The sequence below is a fragment of the Austrofundulus limnaeus genome, unplaced genomic scaffold, assembly GCF_001266775.1.
Source record: "Austrofundulus limnaeus strain Quisiro unplaced genomic scaffold, Austrofundulus_limnaeus-1.0 Scaffold20, whole genome shotgun sequence".
Lineage (NCBI taxonomy): Eukaryota > Metazoa > Chordata > Actinopteri > Cyprinodontiformes > Rivulidae > Austrofundulus > Austrofundulus limnaeus.
Genome location: NW_013952422.1, coordinates 1,276,592 through 1,296,286, shown reverse-complemented (window position 1 = coordinate 1,296,286; position 19,695 = coordinate 1,276,592). Strand labels below are relative to the sequence as shown.

The following is a 19,695-nucleotide window of genomic DNA, read 5'->3' as shown; positions in this document are numbered from 1 at the left end:
GTGTGTGTGTGTGTGTGTGTGTGTGTGTGTTATCTTTGTAGGACCGTTTCTGGTATACACACCTACCTTGTTAGGACCAGTAGACCTAATGGGGACCAAAGACCGGTTCTAATATTTTGGAACTCCATTTGTGGGTCAGGGGTTCAGTTTAGGACCAAGGTATGAATTGTGTTTAGGTTAGTTTTAGGGTAAATGGTCAGTGTTAGGCTGTAGAAATGAATGGAAGTCAGTGAACGGTCCTAATAAGGATAGAAATAAAAACCAGTGTGTGTGTGGTGCCCTGAGGCTGTGACAGGAGGAGAATGGTGTGACAACAAACAGAGGCAGCATGGGAGCTCAGGCAGTTCACACCGCCTTCATCTGCTGAACACACACACACACACACACACACACACACACAGCATTGGCTCATCTGATTGGTTGGACTTTTTTTGTGAGCGTTCACAACAAACCACTTAATTTATCTATTTAAGCAGCTGTTGGGACGTTTGTTTCCAGGCGTTGCTCATATTCGATCACATTTTTTTTTTGTTTTTCAGTAAAATAAAATTAACCTCAAATGACAATCAGTCCACCACTGTGCTCAGCTGTTATTGACCTTTTTCTCCAGAGTACAATTCAAAAACATCAACTTTAACTGTACAGAGGGTTTGTTTTAATGAAATTATTCCTCTTGTTTAGGTTTTAAATTCATTTAAGTAAAGCTGAATTCAGCCACAGGAGAACAGAAGTGAGTTTCATCCAACTCCACCATCAAAATGTTGGTTTTTGATATCAACCCAACACAGACGAGAGTCTTAATTTTTATATCTTTGTGGATGGTTTTTACTCATGAAGCAGGAGAATTTATTGAAATGTTAAAATGAAAATGAAACAATCAGTCTGCTCCAGATGATGCTTTTATTAGAACACACAAATAAAAGACTTGGTTAAAACAGTCAGGTTGTGGATTTTAATGCAAAACATAAACTTATTTAAAACAGACAAAGTCTGTAATTATAAATAAATTAATTATGTCTTTAAGAGCAAGCAGTTGGTTATAAGTTATCTGGCTGCTAAATAAAACTCGTATTTCCCTGATTCTGTTGACTTCACACAGAACTGCCAGTGATTAAGTTAAATAAAGTTTACAGTGCTCCGTTTCACAGTTTGTCTCTTTTTATTTGACTTTTTGCTGGTGACTTGCTCCACTTTTATTTTGAAATGCAGATTTTAAAAAGTGTTCCAGAGTAAAATGAATAATGAATAAAAAAAAAACCTCAGTTCACAACTCTTTTAAACAGACAAAAATAAAATAATATCCAGAGAACAGCACAATTTAGTTTTAAACTTTATCTGAGAACCGGACCACCATCAGGCTCTCCTGTCAGACGTCACCCAGAATAAATCTGAGGAGAAAAATAACGACTCTCTAAGGGGTGACCCTGGACCTCGGCTTGTTAGAGTCTCAACGCGATCCCTCCCAGCGTGACGACGTGGAGGAGGCGCAGCGCCGACCTGGGCGGCGGGGCGGCCGTCCCCGTCAGGAGCGTGGCGTCTCTGGAGGCCAGCACGGTGCGACCGGAGCTGGGATGGATGTGCCTGAAGTTGTTCTGCAGAGGCGTCACCTGCTCTGCGTCCTCCTCCGTGGAGAAGATCTGCGAGGTAAACTGAGCGAGCTGAAAAAAGTAAAAAGTTAAAAAAAAAATTGAAAGCAAGATAAAAAACAAGTAAATATTTTCAGTGTATATAATCATTGATCCAAGGACGTTGTGTAAAATGTAAATAAACGCAATGCATCCATATTAAAATAAGAAAATTTTAGAATAAAAACATTTAGGTGTGAGTAAAATCGAGACAGGTGCAACAAACAGCCCTTTAATGAGTGATACAAAACAGCAGGAGGAGCATTAGAATAGGTTAACTGGCAGCAGGTCAGTGATGCCTGGTTCATGCAGCAAGGCTTTAAAATTATCAGCTGATTTTCAAAGAGAGATCCCCCCACAAAAAAAAAAAAAAAAAAAATTGGTCCTACAATGTGTGGTGTGCAGCCACAAGGAAAGACAACGCACACAAACACTCACGAACATGCAGACGTCAGACAGGAAATCTCGCGAGACCTCTTGAGATCAAAGGTGAGTAAAAAAAAAAAAAAAACATGGCAGATGAGAAAGAAACAACAGCGATAGATTGTGGACTATTTTTTTAAAAGAAAAACAATTGAAGACTGGTCTGGACTTTCTGGTGAGTCATGTCAGTTGTTTTGGATTGTGTTTACATCGTCTCGCGTTCTGATTGGGTATAAATAAAAGGAGCTTTTTAGAGAGGTTGAATCTGTCAGAAGTAAAGACGGGCAGAGGTTCAGAGGTTTGCAAATAACTAAAATAAATTAATCTAAAATTAGTGATTTGGTCAGGAGAATAAAACTTTGAAACTATTTCTCTTTTATCCTGTGTAATAAAAGATAGCACACAGGTTAGAAGCCCGCCTCTCTGATGGTATAGGGGTGCATTAGTGCTGAAGTTATGGGCAGCTTACACATGTGGAAACACTCTTTCAAGGTTTCTGCTCTCAACAAGACGACGCATATTTAGAGCATTGGAACAAAGAAAAAAATTCAACAAATACGATTTAAGACTGCTGGTGGCTAAAATCCTACATCGACACAAGTGGAACAGCAGCAAAAGTAAAACAAAATTCTCTTATATTTATGCAAAATTTCCTCATTAAGACATCTGATATGTTTGATATGTCATATTTACATTGTACACATTGGCATTTTGCTGTAAATTCAGATTGAGAGTAGAGACGTACTTGGGACCAGGAGATGTAGATGGGAACCTCGTACACGGTCCACACAACAGCCTGAGAACATGGAGGGGTGGTGAGGCTTCCCTGGTAACGGTAGTACTGACTCATGTTGTGCTTCGGCAGGAGACTCATCATCGGGAAGGGTTTTATTTTAGCCGTTTGACCTGCGGGAGGAGACGTGGAGCCGCGGTGAGCTCATCGTTACAGGTAACAATAAAAACTGGGGGGGTATTTCGACCCGTCTGACCTTTGTGAGCAACAGAAGACAGTTTTTGAGATATGTGTCCAAAGTGCAGGTTGTCTGCATAAACAACCTGCAAACAGAGATCAAATCAGCACAGTTTGGTACGAAAACAAAACAAAAACAATCTGAATGTGTTCACTGACGTCTATAAAGAAGCCGAGAACGGCGAGTCCTGTCGGGTCGTCCAAAGCTGCAGACACGTTAGGATGGATGGACTTCATGTTGACGATGTGCATCTGTTTTTTTTTTTTTTTTTAAAAAGAGACGTTAATGGACGGCTGAGTCGCGGAGCGTCGCTGCAGGGTTTTGCTCGTGACCGTGCAGAGCTGCCTACTGACCAAACTGTACCTCCATTGGGTATCGGTGCCCGTCCACCGTGTGCTCCGAGCCGTTGCTGGCCGGGCCCCCCCAGTGGAAGTGCAGCTGGACGGTGTGGTACGTGCCCGGAAGACCGCCGCCGCTCACCGCCATGCCGCTGCCCACCCGCAGCACGACTGGGAGTGGAGAGGAGATGATGTCGAAAACACAGAACCTGAAATAAGTGAAAAGGAAACAGTGGCGGCGGCGGCTCACCGGAGTGGCCGTCGTTCTCCAGCGTCCAGTGACCCGTTTGGACTTCCTCAAAGCCCTCCAGGTGTAACGGCTGCAGGGAGTCGTTTCTGATCATGTGGTGGTCCAGGTTGATGGGAGAGTGATGGAGCTCAAGCAGAGGGTGGCACAAAGGGAACGATTCTCCCCAAGAGTACGGATCTGATGGTGGAAATGTAAACTAAACATTTAATTAACATTTATTTCATTAAAGAGATTATTAACTTCTTCAAAATAAAAGCATGATGCTTTTAAATCCTTCTTTTCACATTTAAATCACTCAGTTGGGGTCTATATAAAGTGGAGCTGCAATGCTTTGGTATGAATTCATCCTTATCGTAACTCCACAAGCCCTTCTTTCACCTCTTTTCTGAGGTGTGTCTCAGATCAACTCGTTTTGAAGCTGTCTCTTTAAATCCATGAGTCCCGCCCTAGCTTCCAGAGTGATCCATTCTAGTTTGAAGGAGGGCTTTACGACTATATAGCTGCAACCAGTGACATAATAGTTCAGAAAACTTCACAGAGAGCAGGTTGAAAAAAATATGAGCCAAACAGATTTAAAGATATCAGGAGAGACTAAATGCAACTTTTCTGCACTCCCATGTACACAACACAATTAATTTAACAAGTAAAAAAAGTGGCTATTTGCCTGATGTTTCACTTTCAAAAACAAGTAATCCTAGTAGTAAAACATAACTTCAGACAGTCTGTTTCCTTCTTTAGTTCAAGGTTTTTTGACTAAAGAATTTGCAGAATTTTTAAATGTAAAATGCTCTGAAATTAACTAAAACTTAAAAGTATCAACTGAAAAAGGAGCTGATTGTTTTACATGCCAACATCCGTGCCTAACGTCAACAAAAAGCAAGCTAATGAACAAAGGAGCGGAACAATCCTGCCTATAATGAAGCACGGCAGAGGGTGCATCATGCTGTTCACTCACTCCACTAAAAATCTGAAGATTAAGGTGTTTTAAAAAGAAATACAGTTTCAAAAAAGTCTAAAAGTTGTGTTTTCGGCAGGAAAATGAATTGAACGTCACATCTAACGGCACAAAAAATGGTTTTAAACCCAGATTTCAAGAAAAAAACATTGAGACAAATGTTAAATTAAAGAAAATGAGTTGCATTAAAAAGTAGTAGCGGGGAAGAAGAACCAGCAGGCAAGTATGTAAAAATTAAATGTTACTAATGGAATTCTGAATTTAACTTTTATTATTTTAGCTAAATATCAGAATGAAACCAACAGCAGCTGCTTCTAGGGGGTTCTCAAACCTTTTGGGTCTGGGGACCCCTTACAATGGTGAAAAACATTCCAGGGACCCCCTCATAAACCCCATGCTGTTTTAAAAGATAATTTATTGTCATTTCAACCCCTAAATGCCACGGGAATATATATTTTTATTTAGTTTATTATGTTTGTTTTATTAGTTCATTATTCTTCATGCATTTTTAAAAATAAAAACCAAATAAACAATTTAGTGAAATTTTTTGAGGACCCCCAAGATAACTCTCGCGGACCACTGGAGGTCCTGAGACCTCAGTTTGAGAACCTCTGTTGTGGACAGTGTGAAAAGATGGTTTTATAAACAATAACAAATGTAGGATTTTTTTAGACACAAGAAACACTCACCACAGCTCGGCTCGTCGTAACAGTAGTCCTCTGTGAGACACACGTTTCAAACGGTCAGTTCTTTCTCATTTAAACAAGTTCTTACGTTCTTTTTTTTCTTTTAATCTCACCTGGGTCGGCGCAGGAAACGAGCACCACGAGGAACGCCGCGGTCCAGATCATGGTTGCTTCCCGGCAGGTGTCAGGATCTGAGGTGGGCTGAGAGACCCCCGCAGGAGCTTTAAGGAGAACAGGAAGGTGAAAGCCGAGTTTTATGGCCTCCTGGTCTGACCGGTGAACTGTGTCATTACCAGTCTAGTGGTCTTTTCTGATCAACGGGCTCATTGATGCGAGGACAGCTTTGGCCCCACACACACACACACACTCACACTCACACACACACACACACCAGCCCTCCTCCCTCTCTGCTGCAGCCAGTGGAGATGCTCATTGACTAATAACAAGACCCATTCATCTCCTGGGAACACCAGAGAATGTACTGAACCGAGGCTATAAGGTGCTCAGTTCTGGAGATGAATTCACTTTAGATTAAAACAAACGTAGGTCCAAATCTAAAACGGTTCTGCTCTTCAGCATCTCGACTGAGCGGCTCAGCGTCACATTTGACGTCTCCTCCGTCCGAACAGAGATTCTGTCACAACTTGACCCGTAGAAACAAAGCCTCTTTTCTTCACAGACAACACTCTCCAGCCGGGTATCACTCTCTCCGCTCACCCCCCACTGTTCTGACCTTATGAGTCACTCTGAGGTGCATTATACACTGCTTCCTTAAAGAAAAAAAAATTTAAATCTTTTGATGTTTGAGCTCCATGTTGGGGGTGGATTTCCCTGACATTTGGTCACGGCGGCAGGAGGAATTCCCTCAAGTGGCTAAATGTCACGAAGGATTAAATGTATATCTCAGCACAGAAAACACACAGGCTTCCTTACTTCTTCTTCTTTTTTTTTTAATTTAAAGGCTATCAAATAAGAGACAATGAAATGTAGCATTAGTTGATTTACATTTAAAACATTTTAAACCCCTGCTTAAATTGTTCTCGAGCACAGAAACTACAGTAAGGAAACGGGAAGTGGCTCACAGATGCTGAAGCATGTGCAGGAGATTTTTAAACCTACTGTCCAGCTAAAACCTTTCATCCAAATGGGGGGGAGGGGGGGCACGCCAAAAAAAAACTAAACAAAAAAATAATGCACCAAAAGGTACGTTAAATAAAAACTAAGAAAAAGAAAATCTTTGAATCGCACATGCACAGGTTATGAAAACCGCCTGTCCTGACAAATCCACAGTGGATTGTCAAAACAAAAATAAAATAAAAAAATTAATTTAAATGAAAGAAACAAGCTTAACAATGAAAATAAAAAAATATTATTATACATTCAGTACATTCAAACAAAAGATCCATCACGTTTACAGACTTTTCTTTTTTTACCCAGGGTCGGATAATGAGTTTGGATGCTGGTGGAGGAGCTTCACCGGCCCGAAAACGTCCTCAAAACTGCGTCAAATCCATCAAACGATTGTCGTCAATCTATTCCTAAATATACAATTCATTATTATTATTATTATTTTTTAAACGCATATCTTTGAAAGTGTAAAAAGAATTAAAGCCAAAACGTAAAAACGACAAAAAGAACCCGTGGAAACACAACGGGGGGCAGCATCCAAAAAAAAAAATCATCATTTTATCCTCACAAATAAAACGATTTAATGAGTTCATGACTGTACAAAACACAGAACAGTTCAGTAGGAAAAAACGTTCAGCAAATATTTCATTTGAAGGATTACTAATGTTTGGGACAGTTTTTAAAAACTATATATATTTTTAATTTAAGACAGGAATCTTTACTTTTACTTGAAAAGTTTTTGCGTCAGAGATGAAAATAGAAGTCAGTCTACGCCTATCCCACAATCAGATAACCCAAACTAAACCCTACAATGTTTATTGAAACACAATATTAAAATCATAATTACCAGTACCACCGCAGCCTTCTGATCGCTGTCGCCCCATGAAACCCCCGAAACAGCAAACACTCTTATCTGAACTACAAAAATGTTTTCTTCTGCGAATCAGAACCAGAAATTCTGGAAGACAGTCTTGTGTGTCCGACAGTAAAAGTTTGAGGGGGAAGTTATTTGTTTTTGTTTTGATGAGCAAACAGAATCAGGGTCTGGGGTCATGCAGCAGCAGACAGTCAGGATGTCACTGAAGCCTGCAGGACGATTCAGACGCATCGTTTTAAAAGTGTGATGCAAAAACAAAACGCAGCACAAGCAATAAAAGCTGCGCTCACTGGCGCCGTGTCGACCCGCCGTGGACAGGAACGTACGGGCTTTTACCTCCAGGAGAATTTACAGCAGGATTTTATTTATTTATTTTTATTTTTAATCCAGTCAAGCCATTTTTTTGTTTTGTTCTGCACACACACAAAAAAAGTCTCATCCAGACTGTGCAGCTTCTCCTCTCTGTACACAGTCAGTCATTTTTGCTCCCATAAGATCCGGTGTTTACAAAAAAAAAAACACTTTGAAAAACAGGTGTCTTGAGGGAAAAAAGAGCTTTCTGAAAAAAAGAAAAAGAAACGCAGCTGCTCCTGTTTTTGATATGTCTGTACAAACATGAAGTCCCCTCCCTGCAGTCAGTGTTACAGTCTGCAGCCCGTCCTGGAGCCGAACACGCTGCACCCATGACAAATATCCAGGTGCAGCTCCTACACCACCGTGCTGAGCGAGGAGCTGCAGTCTGAAGGCAGAGCGCTGGGGGCGTGGCCATCTGTTGGCGTGTCGGGCCCCACCAGGAGGGTGCTGCTATCTATGGAGTCCTCCCGCTCTTGAGAGGATGGCACTGAAACTGGCACGGGGCCGAGACCGGGGGGAACGTCGGCCTGGAGCCTGTCTCCCATGGTGTTCATCTGGCTCGGCACCACAGAGACCCCGCTGTGTCCTGGAGGTGACGACAGAAAGCAGGAGTGATTAGAGCTTAACACTCCATGAAACTATGAATTAACCCATGTGGAGGTTTATACTTAACAAAAAAGTGTGAAACAACTGAAAATAAAAGAGGTTTAAGTCAAATTTGGTCAAAATGACCTCATTACATTTTCAGATTCCTGGCTTTAAACACTATATTTTGATACCTGGATCATTCTGACATGCTAAGTAAATCCATATTTATGTCTTGATGCTTACAATAATATATAAACATTTGATCTGAATCCTAATTTTATATCATTTTAATGAGGAATTTTTGCTGTCTTTATAAAGAGGAAAACTCAAATTATGTGAATATTGAGATTTCCCAGCTGAAAAGAAGCAAAAACTTTGCTAGCTCACATGGAAAATCTTAAAATTTTAATTTTTTTCCCTCAAAATCAGTTTTTTTGTTGCAACTGCTTCAAAAATTTGGTATATGTTTATATTTCATACAGTTAATTCAAATGATGCATTGATAAGGCATTAATTCATTACGTTTTCACAAAATGCAATTTTTGCAACCGTTTTAATCAAAACACTATGTTTGCCTATTATATATGTTATAACGATTCGTTTTTTGATGGGTCACAAATGTCTTATATTCTAGGCTTTTCAAAGTAGTCACCTTCTGCTTTGATTACACACTTTTTTGTTAACTATATAATTCCATATATATATATATATATATATATAAAAACATGCACTCACCGAAGTCTACGTAGAGAAGACTGTCTGGGTTGATGGAGGCCTCGTATGGAGGAGGGGGGTCGTCTGGGTGGTGGATGTCGGGGTATTTGTAGGCTGCGTATGGAGGCGGGGGCTCCTGGAAATGAAAAGCACCTCCCTCTCCGTCATCAGACAAATGAAGAGGAGTGAGACCGGTACCGAATGCATCCGGGCCGTAGTCAAAGCCCGGGACTCGTCTTCCGAGGTTAAAATGGTGCACTGTGCGAAAAAAACAAAACGTTTGCATTTATGATATTACAAACATCACTCTGAATGCAGTTTGTCTGAATCGTACTCACAGTTGCCTCCGATCAGCGTCTCAATGCGTTCCCGTCTTCTCTGGCGAAGTCTGTGCACCATGAAGAGCAGCAGAGAGAGGATGAGGAAGGACGAGATGCAGCTGACGATCAGCCTCATCCCGCTCGCCATCGAGTCGAACAGACTGTTTCCATCTGCGGGGGGGAGCGAATGGCACGGTTAAACACGGCATCATCCGGTGATCAATAAACAGCGTGACCCAAGAGGCGCCTCTCTCCAGCGGTACCTGGATCCAGGCAGGTGAACTTGCAGCACTCTTTGGGGTCTTTCCGGAAGTGCTGGCAGCCCTGCGGCCGCTCGCACAGCGCCGCCACGCACATCTCCGCCTCGCCGTCGTGACACGTGCAGCTCAGGCACGGGTCGTTTCCCTTCGGGGTGAAGGAGTAGCCCTCGGTCACCACGTTGTCTTTAATGTCCACGCAGGTTTGTCCTGTGGATGTGAAACAAGACAAACGGTCAGAGAAGCTCCCAGCAGGCCCATCGGTCACCAGACGTGAGCAGAACGAGCACATACTCCTCTTGCACAGGAAGGGGAACTTCTTGTAGCAGTTCTCAGCGTGCCAGCTGTGCAGGCCTCGGTCGTTCATGTTCTTGAGCTGGAAGCGCTGCAGCTGAGCGCAGAAGACGTTGTCCTGAGATGACGTCTCCCCGATCTTTGCGAGATCTTCGGGAGGCAGAAACACCTGCACGGACCCTATTAGGAAACATAAAACAGGAACTTAGAAAACTCATCTGAGCAATAAAAAAAAGACTAGACTTTTTGAAAAGTCACTACCTTTGTATGCTACTTCCCAGCGACCCTGTAAGGTGTGGCTCTGATTGGTGATCACGTACTGATAGCCCACCCAAAACCTGGAAGAAACAGAAAACTTTTTCAGTTTATGAATTAACCTCTTAAACCCCGAGGGGTTTTCTTAAAGTTTTTGCTCAAAATACCAGGCTGAAATGTAATTGAGCGTATCTCAGCATTTACAAACTCTACTTAAATGATCTTGGTATCAAAATAAAGCTAACACTTGGGAGATTTCATCAGAAGTTTAAGTATTCAAACAGCTGCTGTGGTTTTAGGGATATTGGGGATGAAACATAATTTTTTTCACTCTCAACTGAATAATTTTGCATTATATAATATATAACCCATTTAAAACCATAATGAATCAGTCTAAAACTCTTGTAAACCATAAATCCACTTGTGGACATTACCTGTGCAAAGATTCATGCTGCTAAAATGAACTGGAGCAAAGTTAGAGGTTTTAATAAATAAATAATTTAGCATGTTGTCATTCTGAACAGGACAGACCATGTTGGTACCATAAAAAAAATGTTAAGAAATCTGAAGTTTTTACATCCAAAAGTTATTTATTTTTTCTTATCTGCCTGAAAAGACTTGTTATTAAATGTTTGTTCTTTTGAAAAATTATCCAAACATTTATTCGCCACCATATATATTATATAAAAAATTGAGAAATTATATTTGACTTCAATTGGATCATATTCACTCAAAACCAAGTATAAAAAAACTTTCAACCCACTTTACAACATATTTAGGTATCTACTTTGACTTCCTTTTAAAAAAATGTCAAAAATCTTTCCTTTACAGATTTGTTGTAATGTATTTACGGATTGGCAATTATGCCATTTTGTACAGTTTGTTTACTTTCTGATTAACTGCTTGACGTTTGAAGTGTGTTTGGTGGATATAAAAATAGTTTCCATGAGCTTTTAGTCAACTTTATTAGGTTTATTTTGATACCAAACACAACCAGGTTCAACTAATACATCTGAAGTTAAAAGAAGTTAAAAGAAATAGAAAAAGGAAAAAGCTGTTTTGCAACAGGTTAACTGATTTCTACCACTAGAGGGCCTATGACCAATATCAGAACACAAGCACTTCCTTACCTCTGATTAGATTTATCAAAATCTACATCACAAAAAAACTAAAATAACTCAGGAAGTAGAGAAATATCAGTGAAGCACATCACAAACAGAACTCCTTATATTCAGTATATAAAGTAGGAGACTGCGCTCAGGGTGAGCTCTGAGCTGAGTAAACACTAAACCACCAACAGTCAGCTTACATGCACTGGTCTCTGTGCTCGCAGACATTCTCATCGAAATCCACCTCGATCTTCAGGATGAACTGCAGCTCCTCGTTGGTCACAAACGTGGCCAAAGAGCCGTTGACCTTCTGACACGTGTCCACGGCCTGCCAGTAGTTCTCCTTCCTCAGGTACACTTTGTAGCAGCTGGCCGTCTTCTCGTAGTGGTGCCACCCGCTGGGACACTTTTCTAAAGACAGGGAGGGGGGAAACGTTTGACGCCCGCCTTGGATGAAGGCCGTATTCGTGACGGGCTGAGAGCGGGAGAAAGGAGCAGCTTACTGTTGAAGCGTACGGGCTGAGGCACGCCGATGACGTCTTCCACCTGCTCGTATCCGTTCCCGAAACGAAACCGCTCCTCCTTCACAGCTGCGAGCCAACACAGAAAACCCACTCACTAATGTGAAGATATTTAGAGCGGATTTGTGTGCTAACTGTCAAAACGTTAACATGCTTTTAACGTTAAATCACTTTTAACTCTGCAGGACGTCAGTGCTGTGCACACAGATGAATAAATCATTTTCGTCTCTTCACCTGCGAGATCTCCTGATGCTCTAAAAGTTTTTTACTCCCTCCACCCCGACAGTAAATATTCTGTCTGCGTGTCAAACCTCACAGAGCTGTTCTTGTTTTTACCCCAACTGGGTGTTTACTGCTTTATAAAGTTTCTGCCAGCATCACTGGAACAGACCGCTCCACTTTTCTGCATAATTCAACCCAAATAATCCAAAACAAAACCACAAATTGTCATGCACGCTGTTTTATTTATTGGTTTAGTCAGTTATTTGCAGAGGTATGTTTCAGCTGTTTTCTCTTTAATAAATAGTGCATTTGTGCCGTTTGACTGTTTTAGCGGATAATAAAAGAAAAGAAAGGTGTTATCTTTATCAGTCATTGCTGCTTCCTGTTCAAATAACAGTCTTTTTCTGAAGAACGAAGAGTCCAGACTATAATCTGATGTAGGCCTGCAACTCAAAGCAAGCCCAGAGACTCGTGTATGGAGGTCACATGCTGTGCTCAATCCTTTCAGTAATTCCCGTTAGGCGATCAGAGATCTGGGGATAATTCTTATGGATATGAGGGGAAAACAAAAGGATTTTGGTCAAAAGGCTTAACACAGAGTCATCTATACACCGTCGAGGAGATCAACAGTCTGTAAACAAACACAGAGACTCAGAATTTAACCTTTTACTGTCTGTTTATTCATAGTGCAGTGCTTCTGTTTGTCAGTTCACTGATAGTTAATCAGCTGAACTAATTTATGTGTTGTGTATAAATAATAATGATATTAAACAGAGTAGCTGTGCAGTGCTAGTTGTCCTTGTACAGTTACAGTAGTTTCCTGAAAGCGTTTTCCCATCTGTATTTATTTGCTAATTAAAGAATCTGTAGCTGAAATTATCCACTTTAGTCTTTAGTGACTTTGAAATGTTTGAACTGTGGATAATCTTCCAGTGATAAACGTGATCCTAACTGTGCTAGCTTTTTTATGGTGTTTTTTAGTAATAGATTAGCATTGATGCTAATTATTGGTCCTCAACGTGATTCAAAGTGCTTTCTGAATGGTTATAGTGCACTCTATTATTATTAAAATGTGACTGGCGTGTAAGGCACAAAGGTGTTTTTTAAAGGGCTTTAGTGTGTTGTTCTTACCAGGACAGTCCATCTCGTCACTTTTGTCCTCACATGCTGTCCAGCCGTCACACTTCCAGGACATGGGGATACATTGCATCTTCCCGCTGCGGCAGGCGAACTGCCCGGGGTTGCAGCGCTGCTCTGAAATACAACAAGACGGTTCGAGCGGTCAAAAATGTGCGTGGAACGATAAAAACGACACTAAGTGGGCTTTAAATGAAGTGGAAATATGGGGCGAGACACACCTAAACACTCTGTATTAATCCGCCCGACTCATATTTACAGACACACAAACTTTCAGTCATTCTGACCTCTCACTCATTTGACAAACCGGAGCAGCCAAGGAGAAAAAAAGAGAACACGTCTAAAATTATTCAGTCAGCAGCTGCTTCTGATTTCTGCTACAGATGCAAATAAACCACAGAGGGAACGTTTAGTTTGTCGCAAATCTGCAGACAAGTCTAATCTTGTCTTCAAGCAACTGTTTTGTGTTTTGAACTGGATGTTGATCTGTTTAAGAAAAGTCATTTATCATTTTTCCACAAGATCAGGCAGCTGAAGATAAAACAGCACCACTTTGTTTGGAAACTTGTCACCAAGTCAGGAGTTTTAGAGACAACTGGGTAAAAAAACAAAAGAAAAAAATAGACCCATGTATGACCCATCCCTGGATGTTTGTCCAAATGTCGTGTGCTTTATTTGATCAACAAAATTAACTGAACCTTCCCCACAGTAAAAAAATAAAATAAAATAATTATCGATTAGCAAGCAGAGCATAAACAAACAGGACTTCTTGTTGTAACCCTGTGTTTGGCTTTAAAAGGAACTCAGCAGTCAGAGTGTTGGGAAATGACTCCTCTATTGAGAAATCTTTCTGGAAATATCAACCTCATGTGAAACCAAGAACTGGTTGCTTCATCTGGAGGATTTCAAGCTGGTAGTTTATTCTTCTAACAAAATAAAAAAAACTACACTAAAGAAACAAACTGCTTGCTTACCTGACAATAATCTTGCCAGGGCTAGCCTCGGACCTGAAACAAATAAAAACAAAAGAGTGACTATCCTATTTATCAGTAGGTTTTAAGTTTACCAAAAATAAATAAATAAATAAATACAAAACTAATTTCAGGTCGTCTCAGCAGCTTTCTGGTGTTTATTGGTGAGGTTTGTGTGTTTCTAACACAAAGATGGATCACCTGCTCGCTTGTCAAATTTGGAAAATGTTTCGAGAAAAGCTCTGGGCTGTTTCAAGGCTTTGCTTTTTGTTTCACCTGAACAATAACAAATAACCCCCCCACACACACAAAAAATACTTGTTCTGACTGTTAGTTTGGTTTGAACAAATTGGTTCAAAACAAACCCAGCAAAGGTCACACGGTTTAATAATTACCTAAAGAATGAAGTTCACTATCATTATTGGTTATTTATTAGGGACAAAAACAAAACACATAAGCTAATAAAAACAGCTCTGTTGTAATTATTAAATGATTATAGGTAATGGAAAATAGTAACCTGCAACACTTGACCCTAGATGGGTTCTTAAAGAATAAAAAGTTAAAAGAAAATTATCAGAAAATAATGAAATAAGTTGAAATATGAGCTTGTGAAACCTGTATTTAAAAATATCCATTATTTGATAAATACATACAAGAGTAAGTTTGATGTTTGAGGGACAGATTTTGGACACTTTGTTGTTATTTTTCTTAGTTTTTCTTGAATATTCACCTCTCTGCTGATGCAACAACAGGAATCTTCCCAGCGAGGGTAAAATAAAATGATTTTTTTTATATTCTGTTGAATATTTCTCAAACAACAACACATTATCACTAGGTTATAAAATAACTTGGCTGGTCAAGCTTCGAAAAATCTTTAGAAATCAGTGATGCAACATGATGCTGAACTAATGATACTAAAAAAAGTGAATCAGTACTCTGAAATCTGACCAGATCAGTCTACGAAGAGCGTTTTATACTCCTCGGTGGTTCATCCTGTCGTCGGTGATGCTAAGTGGACCGAGATGCATTACAGGCCCGTCTCTGCCTCCAGGGACTGAATGTTTTATAACAGAGTGATGATAACATTAGACAGGGATTTAAAATATATTACTGAGAACTATTAATAAGAAATGCTTATATTTATGGAGAATACCTGTTAAAAAAAGTCACAATGAATGATTTTCATAAAGATTTTTTAGCAAAACAACGAGGAAATTTGTTTAATATTAATAATTTAACCATCTCACTTCTTTGTTGCTACATATTCTTGTCCCAGAAGCACAAAATAATTGTCCAGTTGGCCTCTCTGATGCATCTGAGCTCCATCTGAAACCTGACTGATTATCATTATTCATGAATTCTGCACATTTCTGATAACTGTACTGAAGAAATCACACAGGAGCAGACGTTATTCAGATTAGGGCTGCCACAAACGATTATTTTAATAATCGATTAGTCGTCGATTAATCATGGCAACCCTAATTCAGATGGCGGATCTTAAGGTGATCAGATATGACTGGCTGGATGCATGGTTTCAGGTATAAACAGATGAAATTAGTTTAGATCAATAGCAGCTTCAAATTAAAGTCTATCACTACAATAACTTGTTATAATCGGAACATTACGATGACTGGGATGAATTACTTTAATTTCATGTAGTTAAAATTAGTTTGAGCTCTTTTTTTCTCACTTTGGTTTGACAAGGGTTTTTTATTTTACTGCATGTATTGTTTGTCAATGAGAGAACCTTGATCGTGATTAATTAAAAGTCCAAGGTGAAATGACATGACGCACAGGGAATAATGTCCACGGTTAATAATGAAAAAAGAATGGACAGAATAAATGAGGTGCAGATTTACTGTAAAGGTTGCTGATCTTTTTATTAAACCAAGCATTTATGCCACATCTTTCAGGATGTTTTACAATCACTGCACCAATAGGGAAATAGCCTTTTAGCTGGAGGCTTTGAGAAAGAGGCTAACCCTTTTATATTCCCAAAAATGATAAAGGTTTTTGTAGAAGCCAACTCTCTACCTAGGGTAGTAAGTGTCCCAAATCACCATTTTACCCATGTCCCACTTTGGTAAATAAAGGAATATACAAATTTATGTCAAGCTCATTTAACATAAAGAGAAAGGGTCTTTTAAATAATATTTCTGCTTTTATTAAATTTAAGCAGAGACTCAAAAGCTTTGCTCAAAATACAAATAATTCTCCAGTAGAAGAGCTACGTAAAATAAAACCAAACTTAATATCTCCTGGTTGAATTAGCAAAGGTAAACTGAATAAAAACCTTCTCTTACAGAACATTTTTTCTCCCACAAGGCTTGGATTTTTGGATGCACCTACATGATTTGCCACACTAAAAGTGTGTCTGCGCGTCTCTTATATAACCGTGAGGAAAAATACAATAAAGCCCATGAAGACGGCCCAACTCGGTTCAGCTGAAGTATAACGGCACAGCAAAGCGACCTTGTGCAGACGCAGCACCGTCTCCTGCCTCTGATGATTCATCGCCGAGGTTTGCTGTTAAAAGCAGTGAGTGGGTACAGCCGTTCGGTCTCTTTTTGTGCCACCTCACATTTAAAACCCGTCATTATTCTCCACGCTGGGTTTTTGAAAGAGCTGCTGTCAATTCTGTTCAACAACTACACAAAGTAAAAAAAATGATTTTTTTATTTCAAGCTACTTCTGGTATTTTAATAGACTAACAAGAAGTTAATCGGTTTTCTTTCTTTTTTTGAAAATCTTCACAGTTTCACTTCTAATGTGACATATTTAACACTGAAAATGGGAAGTATAGCACCACTGTGGCGTACATCATGACATGTTTGTTTCATAGACAGATCTGAGAATACAGTGCACACATTTGAGTGGAATAAAAGAAATAGTTTCAGCCCAAGCCCGTACAGTTTAAGAGTCACTTTTTTAAATGAAACTGTGTTGATATGAGCCATAAAAACCAGGAGGTTCCCGTATCATCGTACAGATAATCTGCAACTGACACACACTACTTCCTTCACAGAGCAATGAACTAGAGACCCCTATAAGTAACAAAAAGATGTAAAATGATGCCAGACAAAAGCGGAAATAATACAATTTCACTCCTTAAGATATGAGAGTAGCACAGGTCGAATTATCAGCTTCATGGAAAATAAACTAAACATTCCTCAAACAAATGATGCTGCGACCTTTAGCTCAAACAGCTTCTGTGTATTTTGCTCTAATATGTTGACAATATTTCCCATGTTGAGTCTTTTTAATCTTAACCCAAAACCGTCAATAAACTAGTTCATTTCAAACTATTCTGACCACAGAACCACAAAGCCTCCTGAGAGTTTGGTCATGTGTTTGACCAAGTCTGCGTTTACATTTGTCATCTGATAGATACATCGTGCATTGTGATTGTCATATGGCGACAATAATAATAATAATTTAAAGTCAAACATAAAACCCATCTGCAGTGCCCAAGAGAAGGGAGCGCAAACGAAGCCTTCTTAAATAGGAAAAGGTATACACGCAGTTAAACGCCCTAGAAAATGGCCCATGACACAAAGTGTGCTGAGGTTCACGTCAAATGATTAAATAAAACCTCTATACACAGCCCAAAATATCATCACCCAAACAACCAGCAGAGGTTTCAAAAACACGAGCCTGATGAAGTCCAACGTGTGCAAAAGTTGACCTTCACTTTTAACATCGCTCACTCAAGTTATACAAACAAACAAGTGTAGCGCTGATTCACATTTTAGCTCATTTTTAAAAACTGAATTCGATGACACACCGAGGCTGGCTGCAAACAAGATTCCAAATAGGGACGAGCTGTTGCCAAATAACCATTCATCAGCAAAATGAAAAGTGTGTGCGTATTTATTTGTTTGCCGTCCAGGGAAGAGGTCAGTTCTCTGGTTAGAGCCGAACAATAATGAGTTTATCCATGAGCCGAACTGATAACAGTTTCTCTAATCCACACAATTGGCAGGATCACAAAACCAGCCCTGGAGGAGAGACTACAAGATGTGTTTGTACTCCTGCAGCTTAAAACCAATACCAAAATGATTTCTTTCTAAGCACAAACACAAGTCCTAAATGGCCTTACACTGTTATTGTTTGATGCATAGAACATTTATCTAAACATATAAAATGGTTTCATTCCAGCAAATAGATGCTTTTTGAACAAACATGGAGAAAATACGTGCATGCTAGTTTGTGTTTTCTTAAGATTATATTTTCCTTGGTAGGTGTTGCATTTCTAGTTTTTAACATGTGGGAAGAAAATCAAGTGTTATGACATATAATTACACTTTATCTGTCTAAGGTTTAGTGGTGACGCTCAGTGTGAGTCAGGTTTGGTGATGCAGGAGGTCGTGCATTAAAAATTACAGCTTCAGCAATAAAAAACACACACATAATGAGACCTTTGCGTTTAAATGAATGAAAATGATCATGCTTCATATGTCTGGTATAACTCCCCAATACAAATAAATAAATGGGCCAAAGTTGTCTTTTATAAACAAGTAAGTGTTGCACGTTTGGGTCTTTGTAGAAACTATAATTTAGAAGTACTTTATCCGTATTAAATGTTAAAGTCTGGCTGTTTGATTTGGCCTACTTAAAAATAACAAAATAAAAACATCCGCAGGGCGCGCACAGTAAAGGCGGTCAAGAGTAGCAGGAACGCGGTTAGAGAAGCAACTAGAGTCCGAGGATTGCCCGACAGGCCTCCGCGCCTGACCTGCAGCCCTTTGCTTCCAGCTCTAATCTGCACGTCCCACGGGAATGTTTTGGTCACAGGAAGGTAACTAAATAAAATAACAATTATTAAAAACGTTTTACCTGTCCGTGGTGGGTCCGTCAGAGTGAGGACGAAGAGAAGAGAGAAGAGAAGGAAACTGCTGCTGTCAGCCTTCGGCAACATTTATCCTCCATTCATAGTAACTCCTCTATTCAGAAATTTAAAAATATACCCGTGGATCTGCAACGCCTCCGCCCTCTCCGAAATTATTACGGCCAACACTTAACGCAGTTTCCATCCATTTTCACGCACTCGTGGCGTCGACTAACCAAGCAAAACGACGTAAATAGCGCATAGTCGCAGCAGTCAGCGACAGAGATTGAAGTTAATCTGGTTGAGATGCTAACGTTTAGCTAGCCTTCGTCCGTCGGTGCGGAGCGCCGTTCTTTCAAGATGGCCGCGGACTCCTGTTCACAACAATCCCAAACATGCAGCGAAGCAGGCAGGACATCAGCTGGAGGTGCTGCCGGGGCGGAGTTTAACTCCGTTTATAAACAGACCGTGTGTGCGCGGACCGGGTGGAGCCTCCAGGAGAAAAATCACCTTTTTATTATAAATGTAAAAATAGAGGGTGTCAGGAGACGTAGCAGTAGAGGGCAGGGTGTTTTACACAATTATATGACCTCTACAACATAAGACACAGGGTGGATACATTATTTTATTTTTTTATTAATAAGTAATAAGAATTACACAAACCCTCACACATCAATATCTTAAATAGGTGTTGCTATCTTGAATTTGTAAGTGAAATATTTTACTAACTCATACATCTTAATTTCCACTTTATCAGTGAAGTACATTAAATAATATTCTTGTGTTTTAACTAAACTCTGGAGGTGGGGGTTATTGAACTCTTTGGCACGTAAATGGAGTTGCACAGGCAGAAATCTATCATTTAGGATTTT

At 39.9% G+C, this 19,695-nt stretch overlaps 2 protein-coding genes across 3 annotated transcripts; both read right to left on the bottom strand.

Annotated features, from left to right (window-relative positions):
- Positions 1-1,259: 1,259 nt before the first annotated feature.
- Positions 1,260-6,107, bottom strand: car15 (carbonic anhydrase 15). Of its 2 annotated transcripts, none has more exons than XM_014003762.1 (8): positions 5,362-6,107; positions 5,252-5,281; positions 3,608-3,784; positions 3,383-3,528; positions 3,178-3,270; positions 3,038-3,104; positions 2,794-2,954; positions 1,260-1,658 (listed from the first exon to the last, which is right to left on the bottom strand). In XM_014003762.1, exons 1-8 carry the CDS (start codon positions 5,411-5,413, stop codon positions 1,440-1,442), a joined length of 945 nt encoding a protein of 314 aa, XP_013859216.1. In that variant the 5' UTR covers positions 5,414-6,107; the 3' UTR covers positions 1,260-1,439. The 2 variants fall into 2 exon arrangements, with proteins under 2 accessions (XP_013859216.1, XP_013859217.1); XM_014003763.1 differs by having other exon boundaries at positions 3,608-3,803; positions 5,362-5,421.
- Positions 6,108-6,601: 494 nt separating this feature from the next.
- Positions 6,602-19,225, bottom strand: dgcr2 (DiGeorge syndrome critical region gene 2). The gene is made up of 11 exons (XM_014003760.1): positions 18,832-19,225; positions 13,999-14,031; positions 13,019-13,141; positions 11,648-11,734; positions 11,345-11,555; positions 10,042-10,118; positions 9,781-9,960; positions 9,493-9,696; positions 9,248-9,400; positions 8,931-9,167; positions 6,602-8,193 (listed from the first exon to the last, which is right to left on the bottom strand). The coding sequence occupies exons 1-11, from the start codon at positions 18,911-18,913 to the stop codon at positions 7,961-7,963; spliced, it is 1,620 nt and encodes a 539-aa protein (XP_013859214.1). The 5' UTR covers positions 18,914-19,225; the 3' UTR covers positions 6,602-7,960.
- Between the last annotated feature and the right edge of the window lie 470 nt (positions 19,226-19,695).